The following is a 23491-nucleotide window of genomic DNA, read 5'->3' as shown; positions in this document are numbered from 1 at the left end:
TTTTGTATACAAATCTTGCAGGTGATGTCATCACGAGGCAAAATTTCTGCCCATGCTTGAATGAGAAGCCAATATAGTCTCCTTTTCAATATTATCCGTTAATATATGTGTGGGTGTGGACACGTCCACTTCTTTTAATGCATCCATGGTAAGATGTTTGGGCAGCAGTAAAAGGTCAGGGACTCACACAGAGAGGTGATGCACAGTGCTGTGTGACTGCAGGATACAGTGACATGTTTGACACACAGACAGGAAAACATGGGAAACATGGGTGTGTGCAGACAGAGATGGAAAATTAGAGTTTATTTAGAGCCTGTGAGAACACTTGATATTCTGCACTGAAACTAAAAATACACCAAATTATCTAAATAAGAAAGCTAATAATCACGCGGAGTAGTAAGGCTTGAAAAATAGAATAAGTGTGGTATGATGAAAAAAACACGAGTGGCTTTGGGGAGTAATATTGAGAACGTGGGTGTAGTTCTACAATTCAAAATTCAAAAAACAGCACCGTGCGCTCGCATAACAGATGTCAAAAGGAAACGAGTTCTACAACTGCAATGGAGCTGTTGAATTAGTTGTTGGATGCAGTTTTATCTTGTATCTTAAGATATTAAATAATTTGCAATAAATGTTTATGTCATATCATTTTTTTAATGCATACTGACTTATGGGGACTGTTGTGCTAATAAAACAAACATAATAAACCAATGCATTATTCATCACTACCTTAGTTGACGTCCCTACACCAGCGCAGCATTTCTAGTAAGTAATGATGTTGCAATATAATTTGGGTTAAATTAATTTGGTTAAATTCCTTTCGACTAAACAGATTACGAATATTTAACTTGAAACATTCAAATGTGTACTGTACCTTTATGGGAGTCACACTCATTTTCAGTGCCGGCCTTTATCGAAGTTGTCTTTCTCAGCGGACCATTCTGACTGTGAAAATCCTATAAATGTGTAATCAGATTTAATTGGTAATATAAGTACATTTAAAAACAAAGAGTTTGAAATCAGAAGTCATTAGCGGGTACATACAGTAGCTGTAGCTCCCTTGTCAGGCAGCAATGGTTTGAAATATATACCTGCTGATATGTCTAATTCCATGTTTTAGTCAAGTAGTTCAGTCTATCAAAGAACGGAGACTATTGTTCATGCAAATAATGAGATGTGGTGGGGGAGAAATGCTTGTAACATAAAGTAAAAAGTGAGTGAAGTGCAGTTATTGTACTGATTTTCTGCTAAAATAAAGACAACAAGCCCATTTAGTAAGAAACATTGCCAGGCCAGAACCTCCTTGGTAACAATTTCACAGGTCCATATGTGTAGGTGTAAATCTTACAAATTATTGACCAATATGAAGTATTGAAATTGACTTACTCTCTTTGATGATACAATGTTAAGGGTTAAACTTATTTTTTTAATCTCCTGAAGAGTGAGGTTTTGGAGGGACCCGTGACGCCAGCGATTTGCTTTAGTGGGCCACAAGAAAATAATATTGTGGATTTCACACAACATTTATACCAACTAATAGATTGTTTCATTTGTGTTTATCTTATGAGGGGGTCTTTGGCTTATGTACCCCCTCTTTGCCCCCAAAAGTTTGTAAATGTAAGGTAAATTCCACTGATTGTCACACCCAACTAAGTGGGGGCGAAATTCGTTCTCCGCATTTGACCCATCCCCTGAGGGAGCGGTGAGCAGCAATGATTGCGCTCGGGAATCACATGGTTGTAAACCCGTATCTTATTGTGTTGACATGCTAAGTTCAAATTGTGGCTAATGGCTAAAAATACTGTATAGCTGAAACACTGTTAACATTGCTAAGCAACTCAAATCAAAGCCAAAATTGAAAATACAGGTATGTATTATTTACTGACTTACTTCAGTTCAATATTTGCTACACTGCTGTCATCTTGTGGACATTAGACGTTATATCTTTTCTGCCTTTTATTTTCTGTCTAATTTGTGCCTTGTGAGGAACCGTAGGGCGGAGCAATCGTCGCCTTAGCAACAGAGAGGCTTCGGCTAGCACAGGAAGCAGTCAAAATGTTTTAATTTTCTAAAACTATAGCCTTCTAAAAACAGATTTCGATGTATTGTTTGAAGCCGGTATGGCTACAAGCAACCCATCTGTGTTTCTTCTCTCGGTGAACGGACAGATTGAAGGAGCGAATGTGAGTTTTGCTTCGTGCTTAGCGTGGCTGCTAACACTAGCTAGCCAGCTAAGAAGACTTGTAACGCTTGGCATTTGTGCAAGTTCAAGAACGAGTATTTACTCTTTAGTTCAGCACATTGACATGGCGTGTTTTTTAAATTTCAGTTTCCGAGCTATGACGACCTGTACTGCAAATACTGCTTTGTTTACGGCCAAGACTGGATGCCCACCACTGTGAGTAACCTTCTGAATACAATGGTTTACTGTAAAGCTTTATGTAACACTATACAATCTGTAGAATATATATATATATTTTTTTTTAAATAATAACAATTTATGGCGACCAGCCACCTCTTGCACCTTTGTAGTATGCCCCACCTCTGGCCCAAAGTCAGCTGGGGGTGCTCCAGCACCATATAAAAACACACTGTGGGTTTATTTATTATTTTTCCTCCATGCAATAGTTATCTTTCAATTTTGTTACTGCTTACCCATTTTCATGCTTATATTTGTATTGTTGTTTTTAATCTTCTCTAGGGTTTGGAGGAAGGCATCACTCAAATAACAAGTAAAGGCAGTCAGTCGTCACACAAATTGATATGGAACTTCCCACTGGAAATAACTTTTAAGAGCACAAACCCCTCAGGATGTGAGTATCTCTCACATGTTGCACACACACACACACACACACACACATGAGATAATTGATTGAATAATTTAATTTAATATGACAAAATGTTTATCAAAATCCAATGTGCTCTTTGTAAATCAGGGCCTCAACTTGTTCTGAGTGTGTATGGACCAGATGTGTTTGGCAACGATGTGGTCAGAGGCTATGGAGCAACGCACGTCCCCTTAACACCTGGAAAGTCAGTGCTGGCACCCTTATCGCCTTCAAATCGTATCCGCCCATTTTATTCTTTTTCAGTTTAGTTTGAAATGTTGCTTATACAATATATATATATATATTCAAACTGCTCAAACAACTTGTTGATCTAATTCAAGAGCTGTAGCAAAATATATATCTGAGAATTCTAAACAACACTTTTGAAGCATCTCGCAAGTGTTTATTGTATGCCCTTTGAAATATGTGAAACATATCAGCTATTTGGTGGCCTCCACAGACATACCCGGACCCTCCCCATGTTTGTTCCTGACCCCACATGGAGACTTCAAAAGTTCACTAGGTGAGTTGAAAGGTCACCATTGGTACAGTGGCGGTACAGTATTTAGTCACTTTTTTTCCTTTTATACACAAGGGATTTTTGACAGAAAGCAAAGAACATATTATTGATAGATTCTCAGTTTCAAGTTTCACAATGAAATCCTAGTAAAGTATTACCAGGGGTGAAACTCCAAACTTTGGTGATGTCCATGGTCTCCAAACTTCAAGCAGTCATTGAGTTTGATGGCTTGTCAAATCAAAATATGTTTGTTTCTAAGTCTCAACCACCTAAATATATATGCTTGACAGAGCTCTTAACAATTTACATAACTGGTCATTTGCAAATTAGCTGCAGTTTCTGAAACAGTAAATGACGTGTGTATTTTTTTTCTGAAGCCTTAAAGCTAAAAGTATGCTTCACTTGATAGTTTCATTTCAAATAGTTTGTGTATTAAGGCAAAATCATAATTGACCAAATAACTCTGGGCCCAATTATACAGTTGCACTGCCATCAAAACTCAGTGAATTTCAATTATGTCTTACGGTTTTGTATATTACAAATGTGGCATATCAGCAACTGAACTCCCTCTTTTGTAGTTGGCTTTGGGGACGTCGACCCGAGTACACAGACTCGAAAGTGGTAGCCCAGGGCGAAGGGCGAGAAGGTATATGTGGATGTTTATTCTAAGTGGTAAATTAGAACAGAAGCAACGAGATTGAAATTGTTTTGAGTGTGTGCGTGTGTGTACATTCACATTAGGTAACCTGTTGTTTTACTATTACAGTGACACGGGTTTGCTCCCAAGGATTTGTTACAGTCTGCTTTAACATCATAATGAAGGACATGAAGAAACTGGGCTATGATTCTGGACCATCAAATTCCTCAAGCACACAGTCTCATGCCACCTCATCTGGCTGGTCTACTGAGGAACAGACAAATTTGTGATCATGTGAAAACATTCTAACTTTCTGATTATGTTCCCTAGAATAGTCAAAAACATAGTTTTATATTCAAAATGTGTTATGCAAATGTTTTTGTAAATGTTGGTTTTTCAGTTTGTATTTTTTATTTTACATAAAGTTTGACTTTACAGAGATTATCTATTTTTTGAAATGTTAAAAAAAAGAGGGAAAAAAAGGCTTTTGACACAAAATACAGAGCTGAAGTGATATACATTTTATTTTCATCCAATGAAGCTACACATCTTCAACCAACAGGCTGCGGCCTGCTGCGCTCATTTGTTTAGATGCCGTTAAGATTCCACGGTGACGTTACCTACAAAAACCCATTACACAGAATAATAAAGGTCAAAAAAAGAACGGTATGTTACAATAGTACAAATGATAAATTATATTATACAGTTATAATGCCGACAGATTTAGCATGTATCGAATAAAAAGCAGCCTGCTCCCAGTACGACGACAAGGGTAACTAAACAGACGTGGAGAAGAATAAAAAGGTGGCTATTAATGCATATAAAGACAGTCTGTAATGTCAGTTACTCCTCTCAATAAAAGCATAGTGAATACATAGTGATGCATCATGAGCTTGCCTAACACAGGCCACATGTAACTACACTGTGAAACAGTCAGGAAAAAGTCCTCATTTGAAGTGTCATCCAACAGTTACATTGTTTTTGTTTTGTTTAATGCAGCCATCACATTTTCCCATCATTGCTTGAATGTTAGTGAAATCAAGGAGGGGGAGAAAAACGGTACGTCTTAGCTATGTTACTGTAGGTGCAGTTCAATAAACGAGTATTACGCAAATCCAACTTTGCAAAACACATTAGGCATTTTCTCTTTTTCTTTAAATGGTACTGCAATCTTTGCATATATTTTTTGTTTGCAATTCAACAGTTTCACTGGACTGTATGCATTAAATTCAGTTCATCCATCACCCATCCATAAGCCAAGCATTTTTTTTTTTATCACCAGCTTCCCTCTGCTTTAGCCAACTCATGCACATTGAAGCTGCCCTTCCATTTGCCTGATAGAAATGTCTGCATTTAGAGCAAAATGAAGGGTCCTGTTTAGCTAGCATAGCACATCCAATGGGGGGGGGCACACCAAAATAACAGAAAACACAAAGTAAAAATATTGGCAGTGATAGACAATTGAAGAGATAGAAGATCATCTCTTATTACACATACTCACCTTTTCTACAAAGTAATCCTCCAATATAGAAACATTTTTGCACAAACTTAAAAATAGATGACATGGAAAAAAGTAACAATGGAGTGTGCATCCACTAACAGAAAAAAAAAACTGTGCCGTGTGACCCTGATGCTGGGTCTACTCTAGGAAGAAAAAAAATTGGGGGTAAGGGGGCATCCTCAGAGATTAGTCGCTGTGACTTTGGTAACAGTTGTGCTTCTAAGAGAAGAGAATGGCTGACCCATAGGGTGAAACACTAAAATAGAAAATGCAGCTAGTAAACACCTCAACAACGTAAAAAAGGATCTGTTAAAGATTAACATGAGTAAATAGCAAAAAGTAACCATGAGAAATGACCTACTACCTCCTCCCTGTAACACAGTTTGCTGCGTGTTCACCGGATAAAATCATCGCAGATGGTTAAGTCACAGTAAATCCACTCTTCACGCTGCTGATTGGCTGACTGTGCAACGTGCCAACACAAGATGCTGCAGACTTAACCACCACAGGGGGAGAACTCTACTTACAAACTGACATTCGCTCATTCAAGTACACATGGAAGCTGGTATCTCTCGTTCAAACTCCCTTTGACCCTAGTAGAAACAAAAAAAAATAAACTTTCCCACAATGCCTCACTATATTGTTGAATACTGATTCTATCACAGTTCATGTAATAATATCTAAATGAACATTTGGGTGGGGCATTAATGTCGGGCGTCTCATGGAGTTGTAGGCTTGGGCCATTGACAGTTCATCTCAGCATTCACAATGTTAAAAACCGTGACCCTTGGAGGTCAGCATGTTTTGTGCTGGGTCAGAAAGGGGTCCAAATGGAGTGCCCATATGGGTGCTGTGATGGAGTGGTACAGAAAAAGTTAAGTTTAAGCTGTCACATCATGTTTTGCAGCTAGCCTCCTTGCCTATGCTAAGGTGTCATGGTGAGCCCAACAGTTGCGGAAATAATTTGTTAAAAAACACAAACAAGCCAACAAAATGTGCAAAATCCCTGCTTCGGAACACACACACACACAGTATAAACATATCTGACCGTCTCTATCATTCTAACTCCAGTAAGTGAAAGAAAAGCTTACTGGAAATTACACAGTGTAATAGCACTAATATGTGCAACCACTCACACACACATACACACATGCATGCGCACGCGCGCACTACTCAGCTGACGGCTTATAAAAGATTAGCTCTAGTGACGGGATAAGATCCTGGCGTTAGTGGAGTCAGGCTTCTGTCACTCCACAGAAGAAAGGAGCAATCCTACGGCGACAGGGAAGGCGGGTGAGAGACAAGTGGACTGTCTTAACCTGTAACCTCCTGTGGGGGGGGGGACAAAATGTTAACACCCCTGCTACTCTAACTCTCATGCCAAATGGACAGTGATCTACATCAGTGTCGGATCAAAATGGAACACAGTTTGTAGGCAGTTTGTAGCACTGAGCGAGGAAGAGGAGGAGGAAGCGTGTGGTAATGTTAAAAGGATGCCACATTGTTTACGACCTTGCTGCAGGTTGGTTAGAAAAGGGAGACGTGGGACGAGACAACTTCCCGATGAAGCTTTCTAGAGGTTGGGGGTGAGGGGGTTCTGGGTCTAAGTTGTCCCGCAGTCATCCCTTCACAAAAGGAATGGGTTGGTGGCTCCAGTGGGCTGCGCCCCAGCCTGGGGGGGCGTGCTCATCAACGGCTGGGACATAGCGCCGACCCCCATTGCGGGCATCGGGCGTCCCGCCGGTGCCATGCCTGCCAAAGGGACCATGGTGATGGGTTGGCTGGGCAAGGAGGGCATGGCCATGGAATCGGACATGCCGCCGCTGGCGAACCCCGGCGGCATGGGGCTGACTCGCATCTGGTTGAGGGTTGGAGGAGTCGGCTGGCCTACTTGGAAGGGGTTGGCTTGGGCGGAGGAGGCTGCAGCGGCGCCACCTAAATGAACACAGGTCGTGGACGCACAAAATGATGCTCGGTCGTTTTTTTTTGTTGGCTCAAAACAATTGCATCTTACCAGCTGACATGTGCCTACCTGTCGAAGCCAAGAACGGGTTGAATGCTGGTGCAGGTTGGGCTGGTTTGGTCACCAGAGAATCCAGGTTGACCAGGGCAGCATTGGGGCCCAGGAAAGACTCTGGAGTCTTCCTGGTTGGATTTGATGAAGTCGAGGTGGAAGTGGGAAGGGGGTCGAAGAGGTCCAAACTGTTGCTGCTAGCAAGACTGGCTTGGGAGGGAACTGAGGATGCTATACCACCATCACCTGCAAAACAGAAGTTGCTGTCACATGTAGAAACCCCAATTACAAATCAAGTAGAATGTAAATGAAAACAGAATACAGTACAAATACTTTTGACATACTGTATATCCTATTCAATATGCCGACCATTAGCAGACTATTCTACTACCCGCACTCTCTTAAAAAGCCACACCGTTGAAACACGTTACGACCTGTATTGTGTCATGCTGTGTTGATAGCATTTTAACTTGAATTTGTAGATTGTAGAGTGATGGTGACCATCACTCCGTCCTTGTTTGTGACTCGACTGACCAGTTCTGGGAGATGCTGCTTTTATTCCCATTCATGACGCGCAACGCAACGCAACGGATCATCTCACTTGGAATTTTCATTCACCAACTTACCGCCTTTTGTTGTCCCCGGTTTAGCACGTGTCGCACCAATCAAATTTAAATTGAATAAACAAATATTTGTACCAAAAAATACTGAATATTACAACCCCCAATTTCAGTGAAGTTGGGACCTTGTGTAGTACATATATATAGCAGAAAACAATGATTTGCAAATATTTTGCACCTCAACTGTACAGTATATTCAGTTACATACACTACAAAGAGAAGCTATTTAAAGTATAAAATGATAAACTACACAGCAGGGTTCACCAACATGGAGGTGCCAGTGGGCATCAGACAGCCCTCAAGGGCCTTCATAAAAGTAGCTTACCAGTAATGAGGCATTGTGATTTTCTATGAATTTTGTAAAAGTGATTATTTGAAAATACTTATATAAATTTATTTAAATCAAATGTTCCAATTTTATATTTATCTTGTTTCCTACAGGTTAAAAAATGGACACCTAACTTATTTAGCCATTTTTCAGCAGTAAGAAGTTCATATTTTGTCTATAATTAATTTGAAAAACTTCATTATTGTTCATGTACAATTAATACCTTTACAAATACATTTTGCCACTTGCTGCTGACTGAAAATGACATGACGTGTGCTCGGGGCTCAGGTTAGGACCAAATCGTGGCTCACCTTTTTTCTGGGTTTGGCCATGTGATGTTCGCAAACTGAGCCATGATTGGTTGCTACCTGCGTGCGCCCTGAGCAAATGTGATGTCATTTTCAGTCAAGTGGCAAAATCTGTTTTTAAAGGTATTACTTGTACATGAAAAGTAGTAGTTATCTACGACGGCGTATTAGGACCACGTATAAATCTAAATATTTTTTAGAGGGCGGGGGCAATATTCAGAGAAAAAAAATCTGAAACTTTAGAGAAATACACGTATCTAAGCTATAGTCTAATCATGTGAGGATTCGTTGGTGGGTAATGAGACACTGTTTATAAAAATGAAAAGGCAGGATGGAGACAGATCATTCTTAAATTAAAGCTTTACTTGTCATTCACCGCAGCCAGAGCGACAACACTTCCTGATCCCCTATTAGCTGACTAACACTATCCAATCAGATGCTAGCATACTTTAGGTAAATGCAAGTGAATGACGGAGAGCAGCAGATTCGACACATCAACGTAGATACTTATAAAAATAATAATAATAATAATAATAAATGTATGAATGTGTAAATAATAATTCTGGAACCATGAATGTACAAGTAAATATACAATTTAACAAATTAACTTAAATTGATCGTCCGGGTGTGGACCTTCGCAAAGCGAGGCGTCTTTGTCGCTGGCCAGTGGCCGTACACAACGGTTCAAAGAGTGTATGCTTAACATGATATGGTTAATCTATTCTAAAGTAATAACTATCTCATTATTTGGAAACCCGAAAGTATTGGCACAAACAGTCGAGTAGTACGCTACAAGTATTTCTCGTAAGTTTTTTTTGTTTTCTTCTCGCAAATCTGCCACCATATAAAGTGGCAAATTTGCCACTTTATAAACTCGCAAATTTATGTTTTTTTCTCACAAATTTAAGAGTTTATAAAGTGGCAAATTTGCAAGTTTTTTTTTTATATATAATTTTTTTTTTTATATGTGGCCCTAATACGCCGTCGTAGTTATCAAATTATAGACAAAATATTCACTTCTAACTGCTGAAAATGGCTAAATGAGTCAAGTATCCCTTTAAATCATTATTGTGAGAAATTAACATGATTGGTGTTTTGTCACATAGATGAATATCATTAATTATAATTAACATATAGTTGAAGGTAATTTGATCAAATTATGTCAGCAAGTAGTGCTTTGCTGATAAAAACATCTAAACATTAAAAGCTCAATTCAAAATGATACATCTGCAGGTGAGTTTTCACTGTGACTTCTTTTTTTTTTTTGATGAAGTACATTAATGAGAAAAGGCTATAATGGGAGGACATCAGAGACAGACAGTCTTTTTGGTAGCAATGGATAAAAAGAGTGATGGAGACACACCAAACCCAGCAAGTCATCTGCTACATGTGTCTTTAGGATGAACTAATATTAGCAATTCACATATGACTATGACAAAAAGGGTGAACTGACTCTCCCAGGAACCCTTCAGATTTTATAGCTAATCACTTGAGAAGCCTGCTGCTTTAACAGAACCTTGGCATATTTTCCAAACAGGCTTTTCTTTTTGGAAACTCTTAAAACCACTGTTTATGTTCTGTTCCTTGACGGTATCCAACATGTTTGCATTGGATCTCACCACAAGAGGGAAAACCACAAACACCTGTGTCAAGGTGATTTTTGGAAACCTTTCAAAGACTTACGTAGACTTATAGGCTCAACATCGTTTTGTGTTTTTGTTTTGTTTTTTCTTGGAGGAGCTGTTTTGCAAATCAGTGTAGGAGACACAAGCGCATCCAGCCCAGCGAAGCTTTTTGGGACCATTTTGATGGTTAAATTTTTGGAAAAACCTAAAACAGGGATGTGATTTGACCAAAGTGAAATTATCTGAAAATTTAGCCGGGGGTCTGGGGGCCGCTGGCACCCAGCTAGGTCCAGGGCAGTGCCCTGGTGGGGGGACAAGGGGGGGGCGGAGCCCCCCCGGAGCTCATGGGTTTTCCGTGTTTTTAAGTACTTTCAATGCACTCACATAACAAAGAAATAGACAAAACAACAGCATAAATTTTCAATGTATATTGAACTATCCCATATAAAATGGCAGTTTTAGTCAACTCAAAATCAGTCACATTCAAAAACATTGGACTACCTTTGCTTTTAAAAACTATCACTGAGAATATCATCATATCTAACTAATGTGATTACTAAGTTAACACATAAATAATGTTGAAGAGTTCAAATTTCATGAACAAATAATTGTATCATGACCAAATGAAAAGTAACTCATATTAGAGCATACCACAAATGTCTTTGTTATAGCAGAAGATGTTATCTGTCGGAGTCATGTGCATACACAATGAACTACTAAAAAAAAAAAAATTTTTTTTTAAAAATCGGATTTTTTTTGGGGGGGGGAGATAAAAAAAAAAGTGGAATTCTGCGAATTAGCGGAAAAATCACATCCCTGCTAAAAGCCCGTAATTCTCAGTTTTGCTATTTAATGTGTTTTGAGGCACAAAATTTGGACTCACAAACCGTGATACGAAACTGCTTATTTTGAGCCTTGTGAGAAAAAAAGTACAGATAGGTGACACCACAATAAGATTAACACCCTTAGTGATACATTACCAGACAAGCGCAAATGCCTTATTTTCCAAAATCATATTGTAATGGCAGCATTTCTTTCATTAGTTTTGTCATGGAAAAGAAAAACGTCTGTCATGGCTCATTGCTCCAGTCTGGTAGTATAACATACATACAGAGACAGGACACATGTCTGTGCCCTACAGAAATTTTGGGACATCTGAGGGCACAGAGGAAGAACAACACAGACTGTGTCAATAGGGAGACAAGGACAGGGTGAGTACCAGCAGGGACAGAGGAGGAGGAGCGCAGGCTGTCAAACTCTGAGAAGTCCTCTTTGGACGTACCATTGGATTCACTGAACAGGTCAAAGCTACCTGGATGGGAACATATACATATAATATAAAGCAAAAACGAACACATGGACACAGGATAACAGACAAAACAAATATGTGTATGGATATCCAAGTGGATTCAAAGAAACAAAAACGCAAATGGCACAACCAAACAGTTTTTAAGTCTCCAGCAGATTGTTCCATAATTCGTTCTACATAATTACCTCATCATTGATAACATCACAATCACTATGGCACACTTTTCTATGCGTTACCTGTGTTGGAAGCCTTGGGGCGGGTAGCTGCCGACCCCCACGGATCAGATGCAGGAGTGGAGTTTGATGCCCAGGGATCACTGCTCTTTATGGGTGGAACTGAGGCAGGAGCCCCCCATGGGTCCGCTGAGGTTGCCGACTTGGAGGCAGAACCTTGGGAGTCAGAAACAGCATGGGTGGGGTCATCATGAGGTACAGGAATGAGTGGTTTCATATGAGATGTTCATGCAAGCTACGGTGGCAGAAGTCACATGACCAACCCATCCCTCTTTCGACTCAAACTACCTGTCCTGCTGTCACTAACTTTCTAACACAGGTAGTGTAGGCTCACGAGTTTGTGTAAAAATGCTTCAGTTAAAAATATTGGCTTACTTGAGTGTGCCGTGTGTCCAATATGAACCAAGTGAATAGACCACAACATTCAATAATCTCTTGCGATTTAATTTAAAGCATACATAATTTTCTCTGGTTCTGAACAAGTTCCTTCCTTTTAGGTCTCTCATGTCACACTTGTGGACCATGTTTTCTGAGAACCACTATTTAACATAAGTGGGGTAAGTGAACAAACTGAAAATCGGTTTAGTGATACAGAATCTCACACTCAACCGTTTTGGGTGTTTTTTTCACAACCCCTCAGAAATAAGCACATATTTTCCTCCACAAACGTGGTCTGTCAGGGGTGAAATTGTGCAGTGGAAACCGTCCTCTACATTTTGCTTTATTGTCACTGGGCCTGCAGAGCAGCATTCCTAGCCAACAAAGAGTCAACCAACAGTTCTTAGCGCTACAGATACGGGTGAGGCACTCACAGAACTCTGTACCTGATACATCCCCCCCTAAAGCCAGTCTGTCAACATCATGCAAATGTACTGGTATGTATACCATATGGCTTCCAGGGGTCTCCTTTGGCCAGAGCTCCTGCACCCCAGGGATCAGCACTGGCGGCTGGCCCTTGGGCATCCATCAAATCCATCAGAGATGATTTAGGCTAAAAATAAGGCAGAATGTAAGAGAAAAAAAAACTTTTGTGGGAGAAAACATAAGCAACATTAGGGGAAATGTTTTTTATTCTGAACTGTGTATTTAATATGAAACTAAACTGTATTAGGATGCATCATCTCATGTTAATAAAATGAACAGTCTATTGAGGCACAAAATGAGTTGGCAAAAGTAGGCCATCTTATGCTAGATGCTAGATTCATTACTGCTTCAGGGCGATGAGGAGATGAGGTCAGGCAAAATAAGCATGAGGGGACGAAATTAGAATAATGGTACTGAGTCACTTTATGTTCACGCTTTGATGGTAACTTGCCTCTTTTTTCCTGCTTGCCAGTTTGCCAGAGTCTGGTCCGCCTTTCTTACTCTCCTCCAAGGCCATCTGTAGTCTTAAATCATCCCCTCTGCGTATGCGGTCCTCCTGTAAATTGGGCACTAGTAAGGACAAACTGCACCCAAGCAATTTACACCTAATCTTTGCCTAGTTTACATACCTTTTATATAAATCTAAAGGTGCACACAATATTTACACCACTATTTGTTTTCCATCACATTCATGTCAAGTAAACATATACAGACGCTCCCCTACTTACGAACATTCGAGTTACGAACAACGGTACATACGAACATGTCTGCGCGCATGCGCGCATGTCAAAAAATGTTCGGAAAGAGATGCTGTAAGTTAGATTTTTTATTGCGCACCTTTTTCCGAGTACTGTAGTGCTTCTTTCCGCCGCTAATACCGACGCTTGGCGCTGTGAGAGCTCACCCAGCATTGGAGGCTCAGCAACGTGTCGAGGAGGAGGAAGAAGAAGAAACGCCTGTCGCTCATAGATAAAGCCATCGCACTCTTCGAGCAGCAAGACCCAAATATTGAACGTTGCACAAAGGTTGCAAATCAATTGAATGATGCCATACAGTGCTACCGCATCATTTATGATGAAAAAAGAAGAAAACTGTGCAATCGTCGTTAGATCGCTTCTTTCGGCCAGTTTCTAGTAAATCCTCCAAGGAAGATACTCATCAACCCTCAGCTTCTTCTCCGCGACCCTCAACTTCTTCCTACATTGAAGTTACGGAGGAGGAAGTAACTTTTGAAGCCCATTCCAGCGACGACGAAGAACCTCTCATGATATAAAATCCTCCTCTTCCTCCTCCATCAAATCCTTAAGCATCGAGTACATCTTCCAAAGGTAAGTTAAACTTCATTTTATTTATCTTATTACGTACATGTACATACTGTGTGTGTCTCTCGCTCTCGCTCTCTAACATACGTAGTACAGTACTGTACGTATTCTCTTTAAACATAAATTATAATACAAAATATAGCACTGAAGCAACTTACGAACAAATTCACCTTACGAACGATCGCTCGGAACGTAACTCGTTCGTAAGTTGGGGAGCGTCTGTACACTCCATCCGAACAATTTCATCTCATCTGAAACTAGACAGGCCATTCAAAGCCATATTTCAAACACGAGAACGATTTAATACATTGAAGTAATGTGTGCTCATGGTGATTCATTGTCTGCCACGTAGCACACATGTTTAGTACCTGCTCTGCTGCTTCTCTGCTCATGGCCAGAGCCAGTTGCAACTGTAGCTCCTCCTCACCGCTTGTCGTAGGTCTGGCTTGCTCCAATTCTGATCCCGCATTGGGAGATGTCGCTGATGGACAAAATCCCACACAAAACTATTTACAGACAACATACTTGAACATAAGAGAGCATATCATGAAAGTGTCTGTAGGTGTGTCTTCAGAACTTTTGGACTGTTTAAGATTAGATACTCTAACATGGATAAAGCTGAACACGGACATGATGACCCATCACAGTTTGAGTACAACCATTTACATTTTGTATATGTACACTGTGTCGACTTGCAGAAAAGACTGTGGGCCAATTTAAATATTAGGGAATAAGGGATGCATCTATACTTTTTTAGACCCTGTACAATTTTGGAGTATTCATTTGACTACTCGCTGATACCACATAAAAAATCGAGTGCTGTGTGTTTAGAGCCTTAGGGAAATGAAAATTAAAGTATATGCAATTTTGAGTATGTTGTTTTGTGTATGATGACCTACTTTGGACACTTTGAGAACAAGGGCATATGATAGGTCAACTCCACAGTTGTTATTGTTTTCAGTCACACTCTGCTAACACACAATAGCCCAGGGTTTCAAGTGGAATCTCAAAAATCTTTCCTGGCAACGCCCACAATGACGGCTCTGTCATATTCCTAATGGCCAGGCGAGTTCCCCTTTCTCAAATGGTGACTTAGCTGTTGGACCTTCCGCCTCAGAGCCACATACTGAAGCGTACTTCCTTGAAAGAATGTGGGCCACACACTAAGGTCGAGAGTGCACTGCGTGCAACACATACAATCCACGCAGGCTCAAAACACATGCTTACAAACGCACACAGACTCACACATGCAGCATTGGTGCTGTGTACAAACGACTACATGTCAAACGGTGAAAAGAAAACAGGCTAATGTTCACACTTTCATTTCAAATTCTCCTGTCTCTCTGTGTGTGTTAACCCACTTCGTGACTCGGTTTTTTTTCTATTCTTTTATCTCCATCTTGGTTTCAAGTATATCATCGTAGAGTTGTTTTGGTGCTGGCACATTGTAGAATAGTGAATAGCGAACCTTCCAGAATCAAAAAGTACCAGGAGTGGAAGGAGATAACTAACTGGGGCATTTGACAACAATACACATTTTCATTATTAAAAAATGGTGTGCTTTAATGGTAATTGATGGTAAATGGTACTCACAGCCATGATAGGAGGCAGGCGAGCCCTCGGACCTGCCGTACTCTTCACTGTATGATGTAGAGAGGTTGGGCTGGGATGAGCCTCGACCAAAGCCCATTTGACTGCTCCCTGTGGACACCTGGGCCATACGCTCTTTGGTCTTCAAAGCCTGAGACCTTACCAGACCAAACACATCAATCGTCTTTAAAAAGGTCAAGCTTAAAAGCATGTCGTTAAAAAGTTCATGATTGACAAAATGACAGTGCTATTCAGTAAGTGCGAAAATTTCGGAGGGAAAAAAAAAACCTACTGAAAACAAAACATTACATTTTTTTTCTACTATTCGGAATTAATTCATCAAGGATAAATTATATTGACACTCTGCTGTATATTTATTTTTGTTGTAGACTACACCGACAAGATCACACACAAGGAGAGCTCAAGCATGTAAAATGGTGCTGCACCACTGAGATGAGCCTGGTATGGGTTCTATGTCTTGCTCAAGGGCTCCTTGATTTGCATCTCTTCCAACTACCGTAGTTGGAATTACTTTTGTCCGTAGCGGGACTCAAACTATGATCTTACAGTTGGAAAGTGCAAGCCCTTACGGATTGTCTACAGTGTGCCCAAAGTTAATTGCAGAATGCCCAAAAGAAAAGAAGTGGTATGAGTAAAGGCATCTGGCTGAGGTTCCACATAAGCATTGCAGTAAAAAGAACAAGCCTGTAATGACTGTGAAAGACTAGAAACGAAATTGATCTGTGCTGATAAATATAAGCATGTTATAGTGTTCATGGATGATGCATGAACATAACTTTGCAAGACAGGGGAACCTTACTAAATTCTGTTTACAGCAGGGTTCTGAAGGTCATTTTTTTTTGTATGAGACAGTCGCTTCTCTCTGATTTCTACGGCAGCCGTTCAGGTGGTAATCTACAGTGAAAAAATGTTCTGGTTGCTTCCACACAGAGAACTCCTTCAGGCAAGACGTATGCTACGATGCAAGATGCATATGCAACAAAACACGTCAGTAATTCTGAGGCAGGCTGCTTAAGATATTAAGAGTTTAAGTAAGGACATAACAGTATACAACTCGTTAAAGATCTGCTTGTGTTTGAATTTGATGATTAATATCTTACTTACCGCTCTCCTTTGAGACGGTCTTCATCTTTAAGAAGGACCACTAGCTGCTTACTCTTCTCCCTCACGTTGATACCTTGGTCCTTACCATCTCTGTCAACATACTGAAAGTCTTTCAGCGTTTGGATAGCAAAGATGTTCTCCTTGCATTGCAACGCAACTCGCTCCGAGCCGGTCTTGATCAGGTAGTCAAGCAGGGTGAGCGCTTTGTAGACGTGACGCCAGTTCTTGCCATGGTCGTTGAGTCGTCTCCAGATCATACTCATGATCTCACTGAAGGCTACCACATTGTAAGTTAAGTCGGCGATTTCAGACATGAGTGAAGATGAGGGCCCCCAGGGGTCATTGGAGGTGGCTTCTCGGACTTTCTTTTCTGCATCAGAGTAGTTGTTCACCATGTTCTTCATTTGGCGACGGATGGTGGAGCTCGGCATTGTGGCGGTCGAGATGGGACACAGGACGATAAACAATTGAAATTCTCACAAAGATAGGAGCTTTAACGCCACAACTTTTGCGTATTTAAGCAACAGTTGTGCGTCCTTTCACAGCACGTAGGACAGTCTATGTCTCCTCGTCTGAAAAACTTTGTGCTGGATAAGAGTTTATGAGGCTTCTTCAGGCCAGCGCAGTGTTCCTGAGTCCTCCAGAACGTCTGTTAAAACCATCTCCACACGCAAAGTGCCGGCAGTACTTGCATCCATGCCATTACCTAGGAAGTACAAAATATGAGTTAATGAATTACAGGTGACATAGGTTATGTTACAATGAAGTTGAGACAAGAATTTGTCAGACTATTTTGGCCTTGGCATATGTTTAACTTTTAAATCATCACACAAAATGAGAAATAAAAATCATAAGAGGATGGCATATGATCTAGTGATTATTGAATAATCTAAATAATTCACAAGGTTAACAAATCAAGACAGAAATCCACACAGATTTTTTTTTTGTTCAAGTTCAGTTGACTGTAATGTTTGATACATTGCAAAAACAGGGTGAAACAAATAGTATAAGTCATTTAGTTCTTATGTGAAAATTATTTATAGCTACTTGCTAGGTCAGACATGGGCAAACCCCGGCCCGCGGGCCAAATACGGCCCGTTATGCTTTTCAATCCGGCCCGCCGAACTTATCCAATAAGGCTAGAAAAAAATTCAAAATCATTAAATTAAATTTTGTCCCTGCAACGCCCGCGTTTCACCAATAGGTGGCGCCAGGATTTTTTATAGTGGGTAATAATATGTTTTGAATGTTGAAAGTGATCATCTTTTTTTCAATAAATCTTGATTTCTTTAACTTTACGCCTTGAATTGAAATCTATTAAAAATAGAGGCAATCACCAGGTTTGACAAATCACAGTGTATGTGCTATTATAATCTATTTACATTTCTCCTCCCACTTTGCCAAATAGTGTGTAAATGCCGCATCTTGCATATTCATTGAGGCAAACGTACTACCTGGATTAGGGCTATTTTATAATAATCATAATAATAAGAATACATTTCATTTAAAAACAGCACCTTTCAGAACACCCAAGGTCACTTTACAAAGCATAAAAATACAGCAAAAGTTGAGCTAAAACAATAAAAATGAAGCTATTGGAAAAGCTGTTTTAAATAAGTGGATTTTGCACATTTGAAAAACGCAGTCCTTAGTGCACATTATAAGTAAATCGGGTTGTACATTTATCTGTGTGTGTTTACTGTGCTATGAGGTCCAAATGCTCCTGGTCCGGCCCATCTGTCAAAATTTCAAACCCATTGTGGCCCGCAAGTCAAAAAGTTTGCCCACCCCTGTGCTAGGTTGTACAAACTTAATCTTATGCACCTAGAGCACTGGTTCTCAACCCCGGTCCTTGAGTACTCCTATCCAGCCTGTTTTCCATATCTCCCTGAGCCAACACAGCTGAGGATCGTTATCGGGCTACATGCAGAGCTTTTTAATTAGCTGATTGTTTGAAACACCTGTGTTGGCTGTGAGACACATGGAAAACAGGCTGGATAGGGGTACTCTGGGACCGTAGTTGAGAACCACTGACCTTGAGCATTGGCAAGCTGTGGCCTCTATCTTAATCCTAATTGATAGTAAAGGAACAGAGGCAAACCTAAAATTGATAAACTATAGTATTGAAGTGCATCACTTCTTACAGTATTGGAGAAGCTAATACAGAGAAAATGCGGTTTACTGTACTCCTTTCTACTTCCCAAGAGGCAGCTGTGGACATGTCCTATTTAGTAATATCCTCAGCATGTATCAGCTTGCCCCACAACCAAGTGATGGTGTAAAAGTAGGGAGTGTTCAGAGTCGTACACGTCATTTGCAAAGACACTCCTTGAATGTTTCATTGTCAGGGTGGCTTCCGGCCTAGCCATGCCATGGAGGGACAGCTGGAGCGGAAACGAGGATGAGTGAGGGTGCTTGGGGAATAAGGAAACAACTTGGCACATCCCGTAAATTCACTTAATGCTAGTGAAATGTGATTCCTGTGGAGCATGCCCCCCTGCCACCCCACTGACTTTCCCTCATCATCATGCATACCCATGAATGCGACCGAGGCCTAATTACACATCTGCTGCAATAATCACCTATTCACTCACTGCAGACAGGAGGAAGAGAAGAGAGTCTGTCTTGTCCATCGCAGCAACCCCCACTACTAACCCCAGCCCAAATACACACATGCGTGCGCACACACACACTAACCGGAACAACCCCCACCCACAAACACAGCCGGACCCCTTTCCTTAGTTCCTTCTGCTGAGCTCGCTCGGGCCACGAGCCTATATAGAGAAGGGTGCAAATGTGTCAATGGAGGTTCATCCAAATAAACTACTCAATGATTCAGGCAGCCTCATGCCATTGAAATAATAGGACAACCATAAACCAACAGCAGGTTTCAATTCCATATGAACTCACACATCCATCATGGGCTCTTTCAAGCCTCGCCCACCTTGCCCATCTGGCTCTGCCTGGCAATTATGAGTTGATCAATAAGTGTTAAGTTTGACATTATTTCACAAGTAGGGACATTTTTCACAAGTCAGCAGGAACAAGGGCGCACTCTCACTAGGGCCATTGTACCGTGCCCAAAGCACGTTAGCTGCTAAAGTCCGGTAGAGTGAGCGCAATCGATCCGCGCCTGAGTACGGTTCGGATCCCCAGTTTACCGACGATTGGGAGAGGTGGGCCAGAGAACGGTACGGTTGGCCGCACATGCGTACAGCCGCGGCAACGACTCGCCATGCAAAACGTACCCAGGCCTTATATAGCGAGCGACCAGAACTGTTGACCATACAACAACTATAGCGTCCTTAGCAAAGAGATGGCAGCAGCAAAGGGCTCACGTTGGTCTGATGATGAAATGCAGTCCCACTATGATGACGTCTTCTTGCGTGAATCAATGTGATGACGTATATTTCGGAGCCGACTGGGCCCGAGCACGGTTTGGTTAGAGTAATGCAAGTGCGGGCCGGAGGGGAACAGAGGGGGGGCAATCAGGCTTCAGTACGGTACAGAAGAAATGGCCCTAAAAGGTCAATTCTGCCTTCTGTAAGACCCTCAGAAATTTAGAAAGACTGCAGTCGACCTAGCCAACTAGGCAAAGAGAAAGAAAAAAAACATATAGGCTACTTGAGTCGACACGAGTGGGAGAACAAAAAATAAATGCTTCGATTGCAGTGCAAATGTAAGCATCTCTCAATCGATTCAAATGTCAATAATGGCTTATAAACACATCCGTGTACTGACATACCGTATCCCTTTTGAATCTCACCTCAAAACCCATCTTTTTTACAACTGATTTTAAATCTCTGATTATTGTCCTTTGTCTTGTTTCTTCTGTGTTTATTCTACGTTATGTATTGTTGAGATTTTTTGTTGTAAATATTTTGAAGTTTTGCTTCCATTTTTCTTTTGACTAGTTTTTAATCAATTGTATTTTTGTAGTGTCTTTGCGTCTTCTGAAAAGCGCTATACAAATAAATTGGACATTTCTCAGAAATCAACCTTAAAAACTCTACATTCATTCGTCCTGTAGACATAATGAATGGAAGTCAATGGGACATGCCTGTGTGGATTTGTTAGACAAGTAGCAATACTGACACACATAGAGGAAGAATCTCTCTTTAGTGGCTAATGGAAGAAAAAAAAAAAGTAACTAAACCGGGGTTCACCAATTCCGGTCCTCGAGTCGTGCAGGTTTTACATGTTTTTGCCTACCAACACACCTGATACTAAAGATCAGGATCGTTAACAGGCGTGCTGATGATCTGATTATATCAATCAGGTGTGCTAGTGGGCGGACACCTGCAGGACTCCGGACCTCGAGGACTGGAAGTGGTGAACCCTGAACTAAACCCTAAACTTAATTGCTCAGTCAGTGACAGAGTCCCCTCTACTTTGCCTATGCATCATCCACTGGAAATGTCTCCCTAAGAGTAACCATTAGGGGTAGGAATCTTTGAATGTCTCACGATTCGATTCGATTCCGATTTTCGGGCCTGCGATTCGATTCAGAATCGATTTTCGGTTAGGAACGATTGTGTTTTTTTTATTCAAAATTATTTGATTGGCAATGATTTTTGCTTCAATCTATAGATGTACAAGGAATTGTAATGATCTACTCCAGTCTGACTCGCTAATGCTAATTAGCGCGCTACTCTCTGCCCTTTTATCACTCAAAAGAAAGGCTCCACGATGAAAAAATAAACTTTTATTGGAATAACTTGATCGTGACTTTTTCCTTCTACTCTCTAATGCGGCTACAACTTAACAGTATATTAGACCGCGTGGAACCACTCTGCCCCTCAGTGGCCAAGCCAGGTACAACATGAACAGCGCTCCAAATAAAGGCACACACAGACAAAGGCAAGACAGTATAAAATAATTTAAATAAAATCGATTTTGGGACATTTAAAATCGATTCTGAATCGTACTAAATGAAAATTTTAAAAAAATTTGGCACACCCCTAGTAACCATGTTATTCAGGGATTAACTTGGGTTTGCAGCAGCAAAGGTTGGGTTGTTGGCTGCGGTCAAGTTCAACTATCTGCAGCACATTCTGCAGATGCTGCTCTTTTCTGGCCACTCCATCAAAATCAGATGTGAGCTTGACACCTAGCTCGGCACAGTCATTGACCACATTGATTGCACGCACATTTATCTCACTTTTTAAGCATGGCTACTAACAATAATTGGGTCATTTATATTAGCTGTGGTGCCATTTTAGCCTTCAAAATGTTTTTTCTTTTAACTCTCAAGATTTTTTTCATTTAAAACAAAACAGTGTTCATTATATAAAAGGAAACATTTATTGTTCCAGCTTAACACGTTATGAGGCAACCATTTTAAAAATAGGTTTGTTAACTAACTAACTGTGGTTAGCAAACCGTTGCTAGCTTAGTTAGCTTTATGCAATGAACACAAAAGAACTACCGGTATATAAAGACCTAAATAACTGTAATATTAAATTAAATAAAAACACACACACACACACACACAATTAGGTATATGATAGTGTAATGTACTCAACAATAATTGGGTTGTTACTAGTAGCTATTCTGTGCCATTTTAGATATGAAACAGTTTCGTTTCCTTTAACAGTCGAGAATTTATCATTTAATATCAATCAGGGTTTATTATACTTGTGCTATAAGAAAAAACTACTGGGCCATCTTAACATATTATGATGTAACCATTTTTTGAAAAGGTTTGTTTAACTAGTCTAAGTGTGGTTAGCAAACGTTTGTTTGCTGATGTTAGCTTTATGCAATGAACACAACATAATTATATAGGCCTCTATGACTGTAAAAGTAAACATTAAAAACACACAACAGATATGATGGTAAAATGTAGACTATACACACTCAACTGAAACAATGATGGTCACTTCAGTTAAAGTTAAAGCACCACTGATTGTCTTGAGAAGCAGTCTTTTGTTTTACCTCACATCGCTTTGGCACCTATTGACCACAATTTACTCATAATAAAAATAAAAAATAAAAATCATATCATATATTGGAGATATATTTAGCTTGTGTGATTTTTAGATATATTGGAACACTTTTGGCTCCCAGCCATATATTTAAAAAAAAAAAAAAAAAAGTTTTTTGATGCGACCCAACGACTATACATCAGCAAATATGTTAATGTTGCATCTCCCAATAAAAAAAGGGTGCAGCCAAATCCCGTGTGCACCCACCCCATGCCATCCCATCAAAATGTACAGAATTTTCTCAACCCAAATGCCCCTACTGCTGAAAAAAATCGTCTGCTGATTATAATCGGCCGATTACAGCGCTTTTCAAAATAATCAACAATCGGCCCAAATTTAGCCCATTCTTGTAATGTCCTTAGTTTTGCACAAAAGAAGTACATGAATAGGGATGCAACAGTTCTTGGTCTTTTACCGAACCGTTCGGTCCACCCTGCACGGGACAATACGCCCTTATGGACCATGGGTTTTCGGTTCTGCAACAAATTTTGTATCGATGCTGTACACGCCACTGTGTGTGTGCGTTACTGCAATCCTGTCCAGTGTCCACAAGCGGAGGCAGCCTGCTGCAGAAAAGCCCCGCCCCCCTGCGAGCTAATGACCAATGACTGTTGCAGTTCAGCCCACTCACACAGAAGAGAAGCAGGAAAACAAAAATGGCAAGGGCTAGCGGGGACGTT

At 40.5% G+C, this 23491-nt stretch overlaps 2 protein-coding genes across 4 annotated transcripts in view; one reads left to right on the top strand and one right to left on the bottom strand.

Annotated features, from left to right (window-relative positions):
• The first annotated feature begins 2001 nt into the window (after nucleotides 1-2001).
• On the top strand, nucleotides 2002-4424 carry b9d1 (B9 protein domain 1). The gene is made up of 7 exons (XM_077556574.1): nucleotides 2002-2183; nucleotides 2330-2398; nucleotides 2702-2813; nucleotides 2937-3033; nucleotides 3289-3351; nucleotides 3927-3994; nucleotides 4115-4424. Exons 1-7 carry the CDS (start codon nucleotides 2121-2123, stop codon nucleotides 4273-4275), a joined length of 633 nt encoding a protein of 210 aa, XP_077412700.1. The 5' UTR covers nucleotides 2002-2120; the 3' UTR covers nucleotides 4276-4424.
• Nucleotides 4425-4483: 59 nt separating this feature from the next.
• The window catches only part of epn2 (epsin 2), a 30687-nt gene continuing 11679 nt past the window's right edge, over nucleotides 4484-23491 (bottom strand). The window contains exons 2-10 of one of the 3 annotated variants that reach the window (XM_077556571.1): nucleotides 16825-17530; nucleotides 15703-15857; nucleotides 14478-14590; nucleotides 13239-13343; nucleotides 12809-12914; nucleotides 11927-12079; nucleotides 11601-11693; nucleotides 7519-7746; nucleotides 4484-7421 (exon numbers count right to left, since the gene is read on the bottom strand). In XM_077556571.1, the coding sequence (XP_077412697.1) occupies nucleotides 7114-7421; nucleotides 7519-7746; nucleotides 11601-11693; nucleotides 11927-12079; nucleotides 12809-12914; nucleotides 13239-13343; nucleotides 14478-14590; nucleotides 15703-15857; nucleotides 16825-17255 (1692 nt within the window). In that variant the 5' untranslated portion in view covers nucleotides 17256-17530 and the 3' untranslated portion in view covers nucleotides 4484-7113. The remainder of the gene's footprint in view (nucleotides 7422-7518; nucleotides 7747-11600; nucleotides 11694-11926; nucleotides 12080-12808; nucleotides 12915-13238; nucleotides 13344-14477; nucleotides 14591-15702; nucleotides 15858-16824; nucleotides 17531-23491) is intronic. The other 2 variants (XM_077556572.1, XM_077556573.1) reach the window with 2 other exon arrangements.

The sequence above is a fragment of the Vanacampus margaritifer genome, chromosome 2 (genome assembly GCF_051991255.1).
Source record: "Vanacampus margaritifer isolate UIUO_Vmar chromosome 2, RoL_Vmar_1.0, whole genome shotgun sequence".
In the NCBI taxonomy this organism is placed as follows: domain Eukaryota; kingdom Metazoa; phylum Chordata; class Actinopteri; order Syngnathiformes; family Syngnathidae; genus Vanacampus; species Vanacampus margaritifer.
This window is presented reverse-complemented; position numbering and strand designations above follow the sequence as displayed.